Here is a 14,815-nt window from a genome sequence, read left to right as displayed (position 1 = left end):
GCTGTTTGTAGATTGTAATCAACAGCTACGTAGTGATGAAACTCCTCTTCAGTAACATCGGCTGGGATGTCAATAGCCTGTTCATCTGACGTGTTTGCAACAGCTGCATCTGTTTCGTCCCTCTCCACATCCTTAAAGCTTGCCCGCTTGTAGCAGTTCACAATGGTTGCCTGTGTAACATGATTCCAGGTTTCTTTCTGCATATGTAGGGAATCCAACAGTGATAGATTACGAGCCAGTTCAACAGCACGTTTATCCTTGCCAGTCTGGTCATCTATAACGCTCATCAGACGACGTAGCACAAAAGCCCAATAATGTTGTTTGAAATGGGCTATTATGCCCTGATCCATAGGTTGGATCAGAGAGGTAGTGTTTGGTGGCAGGAAGACCACCTTGACGTTAGACAGCCTGACATCATCACTGTGTGCAGCACAATTATCAGAACGCAACAAAATCTGATGCTTTTGTGCCCACATTCTAGTGACTAACTTCTTTAGCCATTGCTTCCAAATTTCCACCGTCATCCATGAATTTGCGTTAGCCTCGTATGACACAGGAAGTCGCTTAACATCTTGAAGCAATGGGGCTGTTTGCTCTTTCCAATGATGAGTGTTTCCAACTTCTCACTCCCATCTATATTGCAGCAAAGGAGGATCGTTAGTCGGTTCTTCGACAGTTTACTTCCTGTAGTTTCGGCTTGTTTGAATCCAAGTGTTCCATCAGGAATCGCTCACCAGTAGAGACTGTTTTTGTCAGCCTTGAAAATGTCACGAGGTGCAAACTCATTTAAGATGGTAGGAAGAACTGAAACAACCCAATTTTCAGCACCATAGTCATCAGCGTCTTGTTTCTCACCATTCTGTTTCTTGAATTTTATGATGTTCCTCTCCTTCCATCTTTCCAACCATCCAACAGTGGCTTTGAATTCAGTTAGTCCAAGACTTTCAGCTAGCTGATTAGCTTTCTCCATAAGCAGTGGACCACTGAAAGGAAACTGTCTGCTTCTGACTTGAGAAAACCACCAAAGAAGAGCATCTTCTACCTCCTCAGCTTTTCCCGCCCGCTTTCGTTTCCAGTGTGGATTTTAATTGTTTTGCCAGTCTTTCAGAAGCTGGTCTTTCTGCTTCGAGATACGTGAAATTTGACTGGGGTTCACATCATATTCTTTAGCAATAGATGCTTGACTTTGATTTCTAATTTTTTTAAGAACTTCTATTCGTTCAGCCAGTGTTAAATCTTACAGTTGCGCGATGACGACGACTCCAGTGTACACTCTAACAACTTTCTTTCGCTTATTCTGCCTGTTGGCAGTTAACCAATGAGATTTCAAATTTATCGTCCCTTTGTCACGTGCCAATCGGATTCCATATTCCGTGTGTGCGCTTATGCGGAGTCTTTCCTGCAGAGGAGTGGTCTTAAACCATGCATATAATGGAATCTTGCACTTATCAGTGCTGTGCTAAACCGAAGTTTTGTCCCTATAGAAACTGATGCCGCCAAAAACGGGACCGAAGTACGGCATGCAGTTAAACAGAGCATGCGCTTATCCGACATGCACTTAAATGGCGTGCACTGTATTACCAATTAAGTAGTGAGGCTACAATTTTAATTTGGTTCCACTGAAGGTGAAAATAAACAATGAGAATTAAGGGGAATGATTCACTCAATCCCTTCTTTAACGCCCTGGACAAAGCGAGCACTCTTAAAAATCAGTGCCTGGCTCTGGGCTACTGTTAAATACGGAGATTTTTTTCCCCATAGACATAGGCACCTTATGTGTAGGTTTTTTTTGCTCTACCCAGATCACTCCTTCACAATGAGCCCTTGAAAACTCTGCATAGTACAAAAATTTCCACACGTAAAGTGAAGTTAACCACCTGTAGCAGGTGTTTTCAGGTTTATTATTATTTCAGGTTTCAGATTTATTAAAGGCTTGCTATCCAAGCAACAAAAAATATCTATGCGGCTTACAATACTAAAATACATAAGAAAGAGAGGAAACAAAATTTAAGAGAAAGGAGGAACAAAATGAGGGAAGAACTCCATTATTGGTTAGAAAGATAGGTAAAAGACGAGGGAGAGGAGAGGTGGGTAAGTCAAACTGGTTGACAGGCTCAATCTTAGGACAGTGCCTAGGATAGTATGAAGGTATCCTCAAACAGATAGGTTTTAAGATCTGCCTTTAATTTAATCATGGAGGTCTGTGACCTAAGGAAAGGGGCAATACAAGTCCCTCCTTATGGAATGTAAGCGAACAGACTCACGGGTAGCCTCGTATCTGATATGCCAGAAGGATAGTACAACCAATAGGTGTTGTTGGCAAGAGCGAAAAGTGCACGTAGTTTCCCAAGGACAGCAGACCAAGTATTCTCACATCTGGGTGACATCATCCCATGGAGCCCAGTGCAGACGCATATATAGCTTGAAGAAACTTCTAACAGCATCCCATCAAGCAAATAAAATAGCTTAAGAAATACAACTCCTAGGGGAGGTAGGAGGGTATGTGAGAATCACAGAACACCTACTACAGGTGAATAACTTTGCTTTCTTCAAGGACAAGCAGGCCGCCGTATTCTCACAGCTGAGAAACCCTAGCTACCAGGCTCACCGAAACAATGATGCCAGGACATTAGGGACTCGAAATATCGAGGCCTCAAATCAATTAACCTAGTACATAAGTAATGCCACACGGGAAAAGACCAAGGGTCCATCGAGCCCAGCATCCTGTCCACAACAGCGGCCAATCCAGGCCAAGGGCACCTGGCAAGCATCCCAAACGTACAAACTTTCTATACACGTTATTCCTGGAATTGTGGATTTTTCCCAAGTCCATTTAGTAGCGGTTTATGGACTTGTCCTTTAGGAAACCATCTAACCCCTTTTTAAACTCTGCCAAGCTAACCGCCTTCACCACGTTCTCCGGCAACGAATTCCAGAGTTTAATTACGCGTTGGGTGAAGAAAACTTTTCTCCGATTTGTTTTAAATTTACTACACTGTAGTTTCATCGCATGCCCCCTAGTCCTAGTATTTTTGGAAAGCGTGAACAGACGCTTCACATCCACCTGTTCCACTCCACTCATTATTTTATATACCTCTATCAGGCTCCCCTCAGCCGTCTCTTCTCCAAGCTGAAAAGCCCTAGCCTCCTAGTCTTTCTTCATAGGGAAGTCGTCCCATCCCCGCTATCAGTTTAGTTGCCCTTCGCTGCACCTTTTCCAATGCCACTATATCTTTCTTGAGATGCGGCGACCAGAATTGAACACAATACTCAAGGTGCGGTCGCACCATGGGGTGATACAAAGGCATTATAACATCCTCATTATTTTTTTTGTTATATTTGTACCCTGCGCTTTCCCACTCATGGCAGGCTCAATGCGGTTTACATGGGGCAATGGAGGGTTAAGTGACTTGCCCAGAGTCACAAGGAGCTGCCTGTGCCTGAAGTGGGAATCAAACTCAGTTCCTCAGTTCCCCAGGACCAAAGTCCACCACCCTAACCAACATCCTCACACCTGTTTTCCATACCTTTCCTAATAATACCCAACATTCTATTCGCTTTCCGAGACGCAGCAGCACACTGAGCAGTTTCAGTGTATTATCGACGATGACACCCAGATCCCTTTCTTCGTCCGTAACTCCTAACGTGGAACCTTGCATGATGTAGCTATAATTCGGGTTCTTTTTTCCCTACATGCATCACCTTGCACTTGCTCACATTAAACGTCATCTGCCATCTAGCTGCCCAGTCTCCCAGTCTCGTAAGGTCCTTCTGTAATTTTTCACAATCCTGTCGTGAGTTAACGACTTTGAATAACTTTGTGTCATCAGCAAATTTAATTACCTCGCTAGTTACTCCCATCTCTAAATCATTTATAAATATATTAAAAAGCAGCGGTCCTAGCACAGACCCCTGAGGAACCCCACTAACTACCCTTCTCCATTGTAAATACTGCGCATTTAACCCCACCTCTCTGTTTCCTATCCTTCAACCAGTTTTTTTTTTATTTGCATGAAGTCTTTATTGAACAATTGAACAATACATTAATGCTTCCGTTACAGAAAGAGTATAGCATTGGGTCTTAACGATACAATTACATTTAATAACTCCCCTCTCTCCATCACTCCTCATCACCTTCAACCAGTTTTTAATCCACAATAGGACTTTTCCTCCTATCCCATGACCCTCCAATTTCCTCTGTAGCCTTTCATGAGGTACCTTGTCAAACGCCTTTTGAAAATCCAGATACACAATATCAACCGGCTCCCCTTTGTTCACATGTTTGTTTACTCCTTCAAAGAATTGAAGTAAATTGGTCAGGCAAGATTTCCCCACACAAAAGCCGTGCTGACTCGGTCTCAGTAATCCATGTCCTTTGATGTGCTCTGTAATTTTGTTTTTAATAATAGCCTCTACCATTTTCCCCAGCACCGACGTCAGACTCACCGGTCTATAATTTCCCGGATCTCCCCTGGAACCTTTTTAAAAATGGGCGATACATTGGCCACCCTCCAATCTTCCAGTACCACGCTCGATTTTAAGGATAAATTGCATATCACTAGCAGTAGCTCCGCAAGCTCATTTTTCAGTTCTATCAGTACGCTAGGATGATTACCATCCAGTCCAGATTTGCTACTCTTCAGTTTGCTGAACTGCCCCATTACGTCCTCCAGGTTTACCGTGAAGTCTGTAAGTTTCTCCGACTCGTCCGCTTGAAATATCATTTCCGACACCGGTATCCCACCCAAACCTGAAACTATATACACACTAGTTGTGAAGATGCAGCTTGGAAAAGAAGAAAACTGGGTCTTGGAGGGTGGAGTTGGATTCTAGACACCAAACAAATTCTGCAGGACTGTATAATTGAACCGGTTAGCATGTCGGGTAGCTGGCTCAAGGCAGTAATGAGATGTGAATGTGTGGACTGAAGACCACATCGCAGCCTTGCAAATCTCCTCTATGGAGGTTGACATCAAGTAGGCTACCAAAGTAGCCATAGCTCTGACATTATGAGCCTTGACATGACCCTCCAGGGTCAGCCCAGCCTGGGTATAGGTGAAGAAGAAGCAATCTCCTATCCAACTGGATATGCGTTTGCCAATGGTTACGCCCATCCTGTTTGGTCAAAAGAAGCAAAAACCTGGGTGGACTGTTTATGGGTTTTAGTCCACTCCAGATAGAAAGCTAAGGATCACTTGCAGTCTCAGGTATGCAGCACAATTTTGCCAGGATGGGCATGTGGTTGGAGAAAAATGTTGGCAGAACAATTGACTGGTTAAGATGGAACTCAGACACTACCTTAGGAAGGAACTTACAGTACGTACAAAGAACTATTCTATTATGATGAAACTTAATATAAGATGGATCATCTACTAGGGCTTGAAGCTTACAGACTCGGCAAGCTGAAGAGACCACTACCAAACACACAACTTTCCAGGTCAGATACTTCAGATGAAAAGAATCAATACAGTGGCTCAAAGGGAGTTTTCATCAGTTGTGTGAGAACGATATTGAGATCCCACATCATAGTAGAAAGTTTGACTGGGGACTTTGTCAACAGCAAATATCTCAATGAACCAAACAACTGGAGGCTGTACAGAGATGGGCTTACCTCCCACACAGAGATAATAAGAACTAATTGCAATGAGATGAACCCTTACAAAGTTGGTTTTTACATCAGACTCAGAGGGGTGCAGGAGGTATTCAAGCAGTTTTTGTGTAGGACAAGTAAGAGGATCTAGGGCCTTGCCTTCACACTAGATCGCAAACCTCCTCCACTTAAAAGAATAACACCTCTTGGTGGAGTCTTTCCTGAAAGCAAGCAAGATTTGTGAAACACACAGGCAGATTCAAGAACTGAAACGCTAACCCTCAATATCCAGGCCGTGAAGGCCAGAAACTGGAGGATGGGGTGCAGAAGAGACCCCTCGTTCTATGATGAGGGTCATAAAACATTCCAATCTCCACAGGTCTTCAGAGGACGAATCCAGAAGAAGAGGAAACCAGATCTCCCTCAGCCAGTAACGGGAGATCAGAATCATAGTCCCCGATCTTGCTTGAGTTTCTCTCTATGAAAGGTATTGGAGTTTCTTAGAAGCTGCATCTGCAGCCCAATGGTGTAACCATAGACAACAGTGACTGACTAGGAAAAAAGATATACCAGATCGTACTGCATATCAGCCAGGAAGGCTGCCCTCAACTTCAAGCGGGAAACTTCTGGGGAATCCAGCAGCTGCTGCAGCCAATGCCGCATATCCTGGGCCGCATAACCTCCCCCCGTGCAGATGATGGCCTGGACCCCAGACAAAGCTGCTGCTCTGCCCTCTTATGTAGCTCCCTGGAGGGCACAGCCCCCCTACACAGGTCTTCTTCAAAACTGCTGTGACCACTGCATCCACTTTGGGGAATGTCCAATACTGTTCCACCTCTTCAAGGACAAAGGTATATAGACATTCTAGGGACCTAGCTCCCCCCCCCCCCCCGAGGGTCAAATCTAGGGACACCCCCCCCCCCCCCCCCACTCTGTTATCATGCAGAAGCAGCCCTGTGGAGCAGAAAATGCTTGGGGAGGGCAGCCAATCCCTCCACAGAGGGTCCCAATCAGAGGGGTCCATATTAGGGACCTTGAGAAGCCCAAGGGCCTCAATAACCTTTTTAAATTATTTTTTTATTTATATTTTGCAAAATACACAAAGATACAACATAAAACAAATCCAACCACAGCCAAAATAATGACCAATGCACATAGCATACTGTGTTCCTTCAGTAACATAGTAAGTGACAGCAGATAAAGACCTGACTAGTCCATCCAGTCTGCCCAACGGTCACATTCTTATCAATTCAAGTTTTAAATCAGCAATGAACGTAATAATATTTACTCGATCATGGTCTTTCTTTGGTGTTTTCTGTGACACAGACCATAGAAATCTGCCCAACTCTGTCCTTATGTTCCAACAACTGGAGTTGCTGTCAAAGCCCGCTTCAGCCCATCCAAATCCGTCTTTTATGAGTATGGGCCTCATAAGTACATAAGTAATGCCATACTGGGAAAAGACCAAAGGCCCATCAAGCCCAGCATCCTGTCCCCGACAGCGGCCAATCCAGGCCAAGGGCACCTGGCAGGCTTCCCAAAACGTACAAACATTCTATACATGTTATTCCCGAAATTGTGGATTTTTCCCAAGCCCATTTAGTAGCGGTCTATGGACTTGTCCTTTAGGAAACTGTCCAAACCCTTTTTAAACTCTGCCAAGCTAACCCTGTCGATAAGAGGAGACACTCTTCCTAGCAAAAAAGAGACTGATTATACAGGACTGCTCTTCTTCCTCCATTCTGACAGAAGCCTCCTACTCAAGGTCCGAATCTGAAGGAGACCGAGTCTGACAGAGCGTCCGGATCCTCCCAGAGCTTCAGAAACCCTAGTCCCCTCTGTGTATGGCTCCCAGAATGGGGCTCTGGTCATGGACCTCAGGTCTCCAGGGGTTCCACCGCTGACCAAGGGACCAACCCCACCTGCACGGTTTGTTTAACCATATGGGTTAAGCTCTGGAGTAAAAAACTGCTAGAAACTCCCTCTGCCTGGGAGCTGCAGGGGTCGCCCAGGGGAAAATGTTCTACTTTTAATGTGAGCCACATTGAACCCGAAATTGTTTGGGATAATTGTGGGATACAAATGTCATAAATAAATAAATAAATACCCAAACAGGGTGTATGAACAATGAGGGGAGGGGGATGGGGACCCACACACCCTGTAGGGCTGAGCCACCACCTCACCCAGTGGATGCTAATAAGCACAATTGAGGTTAGAGGAGCCAAGGCCCACACTTGACAAGGTCTGGTCTGTTACTGGGAACCTGGGAGTGGCTGTTAGGCTCAACCTCCCTGAACAGCCTTAGCCTGCAGAGCGGGGAAATAGGCCAGAGAACATGAGAAGCCTCACTAACTTAGCATCTGCTAGAGAGAGAAAAATACTGAATTTCCACTGAGCACCAGCAAGTTATACTGGCGAGTTCACTGGAATAAATCAGTTTTTCTATACCTCCATCTGCTGGTAGGAGGGAATAACACCCAATTGTTCAGAACGGAGCAGCCAAATGACAAGGAAACCAGTTTGCAAGACTAGTACAAAGAACTTTTTCTTTAAGGACATGTGCACACTGGGAAAGGCTCACTGCTACAGCCTTCCACTTCACGCACCTCACCCCCTCCCCCACCCATTCAGAAAATGAGGAAGGAGGACAGCAATATGGCATAAGTAGTCAAGTTAAAAATAACTGCTGCCTATAATGACTATAGCTCTTAAGTATGTACTGACAGGGTATTCTATACCAGTAAGAGAAACACTTACCTTCAATGTGTTGTCATTGCCTCCAACATCTGCAAACTTCATAGAAGAGTGCTGCAGCTCAGTGACTTGGCTTTTAACTGCAAGCAAAGCATGACATGGCTATGAAGAAGCAACACTGGCACTGTCAGAAGTACATGCCAGATAAAATGAGCAGCAGCTCAGAGATCTGTGGAGTGCCTCTCTTCCCTCTTATTGCAGCAGCCCTGGGAATAGCAACTCATCCACTATGCAGCAGTTGCTGCTGACCCCAAGAGAAACAGGTTCTGGAGCTCATACAGAAAAATGCAATGGATTTCTGAAATGAGGCAAACCCTGAACCAGGGGCACACTAGCAGAACCACATCACAAATCCTGACCTTTCCATTTTCTAAATTTGCTGGATGCGTGTACTTTTTCACTAGAATGTTCTCTGTCTGCTCACAGTTCATATGCTGTGTCAGGCCTTAGGACTAGAGAATGACATGGGGATGGGGACCCACAGTAACCGCGGGGATGGGGATGGGAACAGAGCCCACAAAGATGGGGACAAACTTTGTCCCTGTGTCATTTTCTACGTTGAAGCCTGTTACTTATGTTTGAGTCATGCAGACAATGATATTTTGATTTTTTGGAAAAACAAGCAAACATGCTGGTCACAACTAGCAAAATTTGCATAGGGGGATCCTGTATATCCTGCTACCAGCACATCTTCTAAGAAGACATCATCTTCTATTGCAGGAAGGACTGTGGAAGACAGAAGAGCTAAGACTGAACCCTGAGATTATGACTTTTTTCATCCACAGATTAAAAAATTGTAACAGTGCTTCATATGGCACATATCTTCCCTCTAGGGCACATAGAATGGGTTGTATTTTGTACCCCTGGACATTTTAACAGGGTGGATTAGGATTCCTTGTGGTAGCAGAAATTAGCTATTGTTGGGGTTGTTTTCTGTATGTAATTTATACACAACAGTTGCACAGCATATTGTTCTTTTTTTATCCTATATAATAAAAACTCACCCTCAACATTCTGAGCACACTGACGTCAGTGTCACTTCCTGCTGGCACTTCCTTCGGGTTCAAAGGGTTCTTGGTGGTGAAGCCACCGAAATCTCTGTGTCTGGCCCCGCCCTCGCGTCAAACATGATGATGTCGAGGGCGGAGCAATGGCATCAAAGATCGAGGGCGAAGCAATGGCGTCAGTGGATGAAGGTGGCGTGCGTTGACGAGTGCGGAGCAATGGTGGTGAGTGGCTTCACAACGCCGAAGGGTGTGGGTAGGGAGGGGGGGGTTCGGCAGGAAAACCTTGCTAGCGCCCGTTTCATTTACTCCAGAAACGGGCATGTTTACTAGTACTTTAATAAAAAGATTTAACTATAAAATCATAAGTGTTTGAGGCTTCTGTAGATGAGGACAGAGCGGGGACGGAGACAGAACCCATGGGATGGGACAAGGACAAACTTTGTCCCCGTGTCATTCTCTACTTGGGACATCTACTCCACTGGACAGATTAAGGGGGTCTTTTAATAATGATTAGCACGACACCTGCCACAAGGCCCACTTTATTCTCATGGGTCCTGCTGCAGATAACATACAATAATTGTTAGTAAAAGGCCACCTCTTTTCTTGGAAGGAGGTGCGGAAGAAATGATTCCATACACAAACTGGGAATTTCTGAGAGGCTGTACAAGCATTTTGCAGTTTTTCCAATGATCATGATGTAATAAGCCTTGATGCAATACATAGCAAGGGTGAAAGTTCAGACCCTGTGATCAAAGTATACTCTTAGCTTCAGAACAATTTTTGAATTGGAAACTTTCCTCAAAACTGCTGCATGTATGTGGACTCAAATCTCCCCTTCCCTCAACCAGTAAATACTATGAGAATGAGTCATTTGAAACCTGTCACTACTAAAGGGAGGATGTATTCATGCTGTGAAAGAAAAATCCCAAATGCAATCATGCAACCCACCTACAACTAGTTTCTACTTTTCAAGTTTGCATATGGGGCTTTAATATACAATCCGCTGTCATGGAGAGGAAGTTTGATCCCTAATGGTGTTTTGGGGTACTTTCGCACTCCAGAATCAGATGGATTTTTCATCATAGAGCCTGTTCTGAAAGGAAGCTGTATAATGGCGAGGAAGGAATGGACTACTTCAAAAGGGCAGGCCTTGTTGGTCCAGAGTATGGAAGTGTTTGCCAGAAGTATGAAACAAATATATATCATCCAGGCGATCACTCTGAGCTTGGTTACTAAGCTTCCTCCCCACCCACAACAGAGAATGGGAGAAAAGCATTAGCAATCCCTAAGTTAAGTGGACTGGCTGAGAAAGTCAGCACTAACTATGTAACGAATCCTCTTGTGTGGTTATATTCCTTATACATATATGGGATTTTGTATATTAACACATGTATCACTACAGTTTAATGACTGTTCTCCTTTGCAGTGACACAACAGAATCTTCTCATTACACCAACTCCTCATGCATAGCTGGCACAACAGGCTGAGCAGGGAGTCTCTGCATGGTGCTTGTACTTCTCTTCACTGTTTTATTAAAGTGCAATGGAAGTCTGTAATATCACAAATGAACTTAAAAAATGGAACAAAACTTCCCTGTCCATGACTGTGCTTAAAATCCCTCCCTTTTCTCTAAGTAGCAACAAACAGGAAGAGTTTTTGTAAATTTAAAATGCTTTGTGTGTTGTATTTTAGAATTATGTTCTAGAACAAGTGAGTCCAACTGCTGCCCTCACTAGGTTGGATTTTTAGGATTTCTATAATGAATATTCATGAAATCTATGTGCATGCAATGGAGTCAAGTCCATGAAAATGGATCTCATGCATATTTATTTGGGAAATCCCGACTGGATTGTAGCCCTCAAGGGCTGAGGTTAGGACACCCTTATTCTAGAACGATATTATGTATGTATTGCAGTAACCTGCTTTGGAACATTTGGAAGAGCAGGCAATAAGTATACAGCAACAGCATGCACTGAAGAAATTCATGGGAAATTTTACAAATGACTCCTGATATGATACTGAACTGTTCTACAATGTTCTATGCCCCATATAATCTTAATGTTTCCGATTAAGATTATATGCAAAGAGTTTAGTTCATCTCATCAGGTAACAGCAGAGAAGAGATGGGTCCCTTCCCCTTACCTCTTTTGTTCAGCAGAGACAATGCAATCTCTCCATCAACATCTTCAGGTTCTTTTTTCCTCTTTCCTTTCCTAAGCTTGGACTTATTTTTCCTTTCACTTGCCAAATTAGAACAGTCTAAAGAGTTCTAAAGAATGAAGGAAGAACTTATCAATCAGATAACCAAAAACTCTGAACCTACACAAAACTAATCACCTGATGAACGTTTATATCTGAGACACATAAACCTACTCAAATTATTATACACCTAGTAAAAAAAAGGCCCGTTCTGTATGAAATGAAACGGGCGCTAGCAGGTTATCCCCCCTCCCTCTCTCCCTCCGTCCCTCCGAGTCCCACGGCCCCCTTTCCTCCCTTCCGATTTCCAGGCAGTCTTCCCTCCCCTCTCCCACTTCCCTGCAACTCACCACTTGTCACATACGTTTCCAGGTGTTCTCTACGGGCCTGATTGGGGGGGCTGATTTTTTGTCTCTTTTTTTTCAAGGTGGTGCTTCCCCCCCCTCCTCCCCTGAGTTCCAGGCCCCCCTCCCCTCTGAGTTTCAGGCCTACCCTGTCCTCTGAGTTCCAGGGCACCCCTCCCACCCCTCTCTCTGCCCGTCCTCCGAGTTCCAGACCCCCCTCCCTCCCTCCGACTCAAATCAGTTCCAGCCCGACGTCTTCTCCCACTCCCACAACAGTCCTTCGCCTGCCCCTCACCTTCCTGCGTGCCGCCCACCCAGAATTTAAAAGGCATTTAAAAAACACAGAGCTGACCCTCTGCTACCTCCCCTCCTCCCTCTTACCGGGGTCCCGGCAGCAATGAAACGCGAACAGGCTCGGTGGAGTCGGCTGCCTTCTCTTTGCTCTCAGCTCTGCCTCTGGTTCCACCCTCATTCCTGTTTCCGCAAGGGCGGGACCAGAGGCAGAGCTGGGAGCAAAGAGAAGAGAAGGAAGCCAACTCACTGAGCCTGTTTGTGGTTCATTGCTGCCAGGACCCTGGTAAGAGGGGGGGAGGGGAGGGTAGCAGAGGGGTCAGCTCTGTGTTTTTTAAATGCCTTTTAAATTCTGGGTGGGCGGCACGCAGGAAGGCGAGGGGCAGACGAAGGACTGTTGTGGGAGAAGAGGTTGGACTGGAACCGAGTCAAGTCGTAGGGAGGAAGGGTCTGGAACTCGTGGGGGGGGGGGTCTGGAGGGAGGGAGGGGGGGTCTGGAACTCGGAGGGGGATCCCACCTCCTGGCTTTGAATGTAATATAGTCATTTGCTCTTGCAACGTTCCAATGTGGGAGAGTGACGTCAGCTGGTGGTTACTAACGCAGCCAGAGACATTGGAACGTTTCAGAGCAAATTATATTAGATAGCTTTTCAATCTAAAGGCAAAACAGCATGAAATAAATGTAAGCCAGCAGTTCTGCAGTAAAATATCCTCTGATTAGCAGGCATTTCCTTCCTCCCAAAAAGACCAGGTGGATCCGGGTGAGGTCACATTCATAATTGATCCTTTAATTATACCCCCTCCTCTACAGCCTTGTTTCTCAAATGTTTTAGACTGCACCCCTTCCCTTCTCATTTCTAAAACGGAAAAATTGAGCAGTCTAAGAATGGCACTAGAATATGCTGAAGTAACATCATATCAAATGAAATATCTTGCAAAGCATCCCTCCCCTCCACAATCCATCCCATGCCTCCCAGTCTGAGAACCTGCACCTGACCTTTCAGCAAGCGAGTACCTCTGCAGTAGCTTCTTAGATTCTCCCTTTTCATCCTCACACAGATCAATTAGAAAACTTTCTGGGATCGTCCTCCTGGGGTTTTGTCAATAAACCAGCCCCCTTCAGAGGTCCTAGTATCTTTCAGGGTCTTTACTGGAACACTTGGTGCTTCACTGCCAGCCACTGATGATGTGGGGATGGTGGTACTCTTAAGATCACTTTTTGAAGGCATAGATGAAACAGAATCAGGATATCCTTTCCGATATAAGGACATCAATGAATTATTCATGTGATTTGTTGGCTGAAATTAAAAAAAAAAAAGTCATAGATTTCACTATTGCATACCATTTTCTTACATTTTTAACATCTGTGGTGCTGCTGTAGAGAAATCTGTATCCTGTCTTCATGGGCAATGAAGTTGCTGTGACCATGACCCTAGAGAAAGATCAGAGATAAAAGCTCTGAAGGCTGGGAAAGGCAGCTCCATAGCACCTCTGTCTTTTCTTTTTTCCCAGCTGCTGGGGCAATAAAATAGGATTCGAGTGGCAGAAATCAGCTCTGGAGGCCCTTGAGGAGTGGGGACTGTTGCAGAATGGAAAGGGGGGGAGGGGAAAAAAAAAACCTTCATTCCCATGTTCTGCATTGATGGCTCACTTTTCTTCAACTTTCTTGTGTATATTTTTGAACTAGAAGCTCCTCAATTGGAGAATCCCAATTAACCAGCCTTGGACATATACAGAGGGAAGATGATTATTCAACTGAAATATACAGAAGAGGGGCAGGGGGAACAAGAAAATAACCACACCAGTCCCCCAATAAATTCAGTCCAAGGTCATCAATGGAGCACATTCTATTACTATTCTTATAGACCACAATTACCTATCAGGTTCTATGTGGGTTATAAAACAAAAAGAGTTTGACAATTTCAATGAAATACAATTTTTAAAATTCTATATCCAGGCCAGCAGAAATAGTATGCTCTCACTGCCCTCTCCTAAACCATCTATTACAAGAACTTCACTGGTTATCTTTGAAATTTAAAGTTTTGTGTTTGATTTACAGGGCCATGAATGTGAATATTTAAATTCCTTTAGCTATACTGTGTAGAGGGTTAATTATCCACTATCTTCTAAGCTCAGCAGATAAAGTGTTATTAAATGTCCCTCTCATAACAGATTGTATTAGAAGATATTAGATAAAAAATCTTCCAAGTGGAAGGGTGCACGATTGTGAAAGTGTCTTCAATTTGAATTACGAAAAAAAGTTACCTTCAGTTCAGGAAACTACTTAAACCTTACTTTTTCTGTCTGTCAGGCTTTGGGTTAAGGATTGTTACGGACTGTTTATCGATCTACTTGTACTTATCTTGGTTTGCTTTTAGTTTGTCTTATGCTAGTAATTTTTTATTGAACTGTAATGTTCTTTGTACAACCGCTTAGAATTCTGGACAATGCAGTTTATAAATTCTGTTATAAATAAATAAAATAATAAATAGAAAACGATAAATTGATGGTTTTATTGGACTACTTAATACATCTTCTGACTACTTTCTAAGGCAGTATCTTCTTCGGTCAGAAATAAGCCACAGATGACAAATAGAACACATAGTTAAAACATAAAGCATTCCAATGAC

At 44.1% G+C, this 14,815-nt stretch overlaps 1 protein-coding gene across 1 annotated transcript in view; it reads right to left on the bottom strand.

Annotated features, from left to right (window-relative positions):
- Positions 1-14,815, bottom strand: part of NVL (nuclear VCP like) — a 258,431-nt gene that overhangs the window by 222,919 nt on the left and 20,697 nt on the right. The window contains 5 exon segments of the mRNA XM_030194664.1: positions 8,348-8,424; positions 11,494-11,620; positions 11,886-11,889; positions 13,201-13,276; positions 13,279-13,483. Coding sequence (XP_030050524.1) covers positions 8,348-8,424; positions 11,494-11,620; positions 11,886-11,889; positions 13,201-13,276; positions 13,279-13,483 — 489 coding nt within the window.

This window comes from Microcaecilia unicolor, chromosome 3, assembly GCF_901765095.1.
Source record: "Microcaecilia unicolor chromosome 3, aMicUni1.1, whole genome shotgun sequence".
Classification (NCBI taxonomy): Eukaryota; Metazoa; Chordata; class Amphibia; order Gymnophiona; family Siphonopidae; genus Microcaecilia; species Microcaecilia unicolor.
This window is presented reverse-complemented; position numbering and strand designations above follow the sequence as displayed.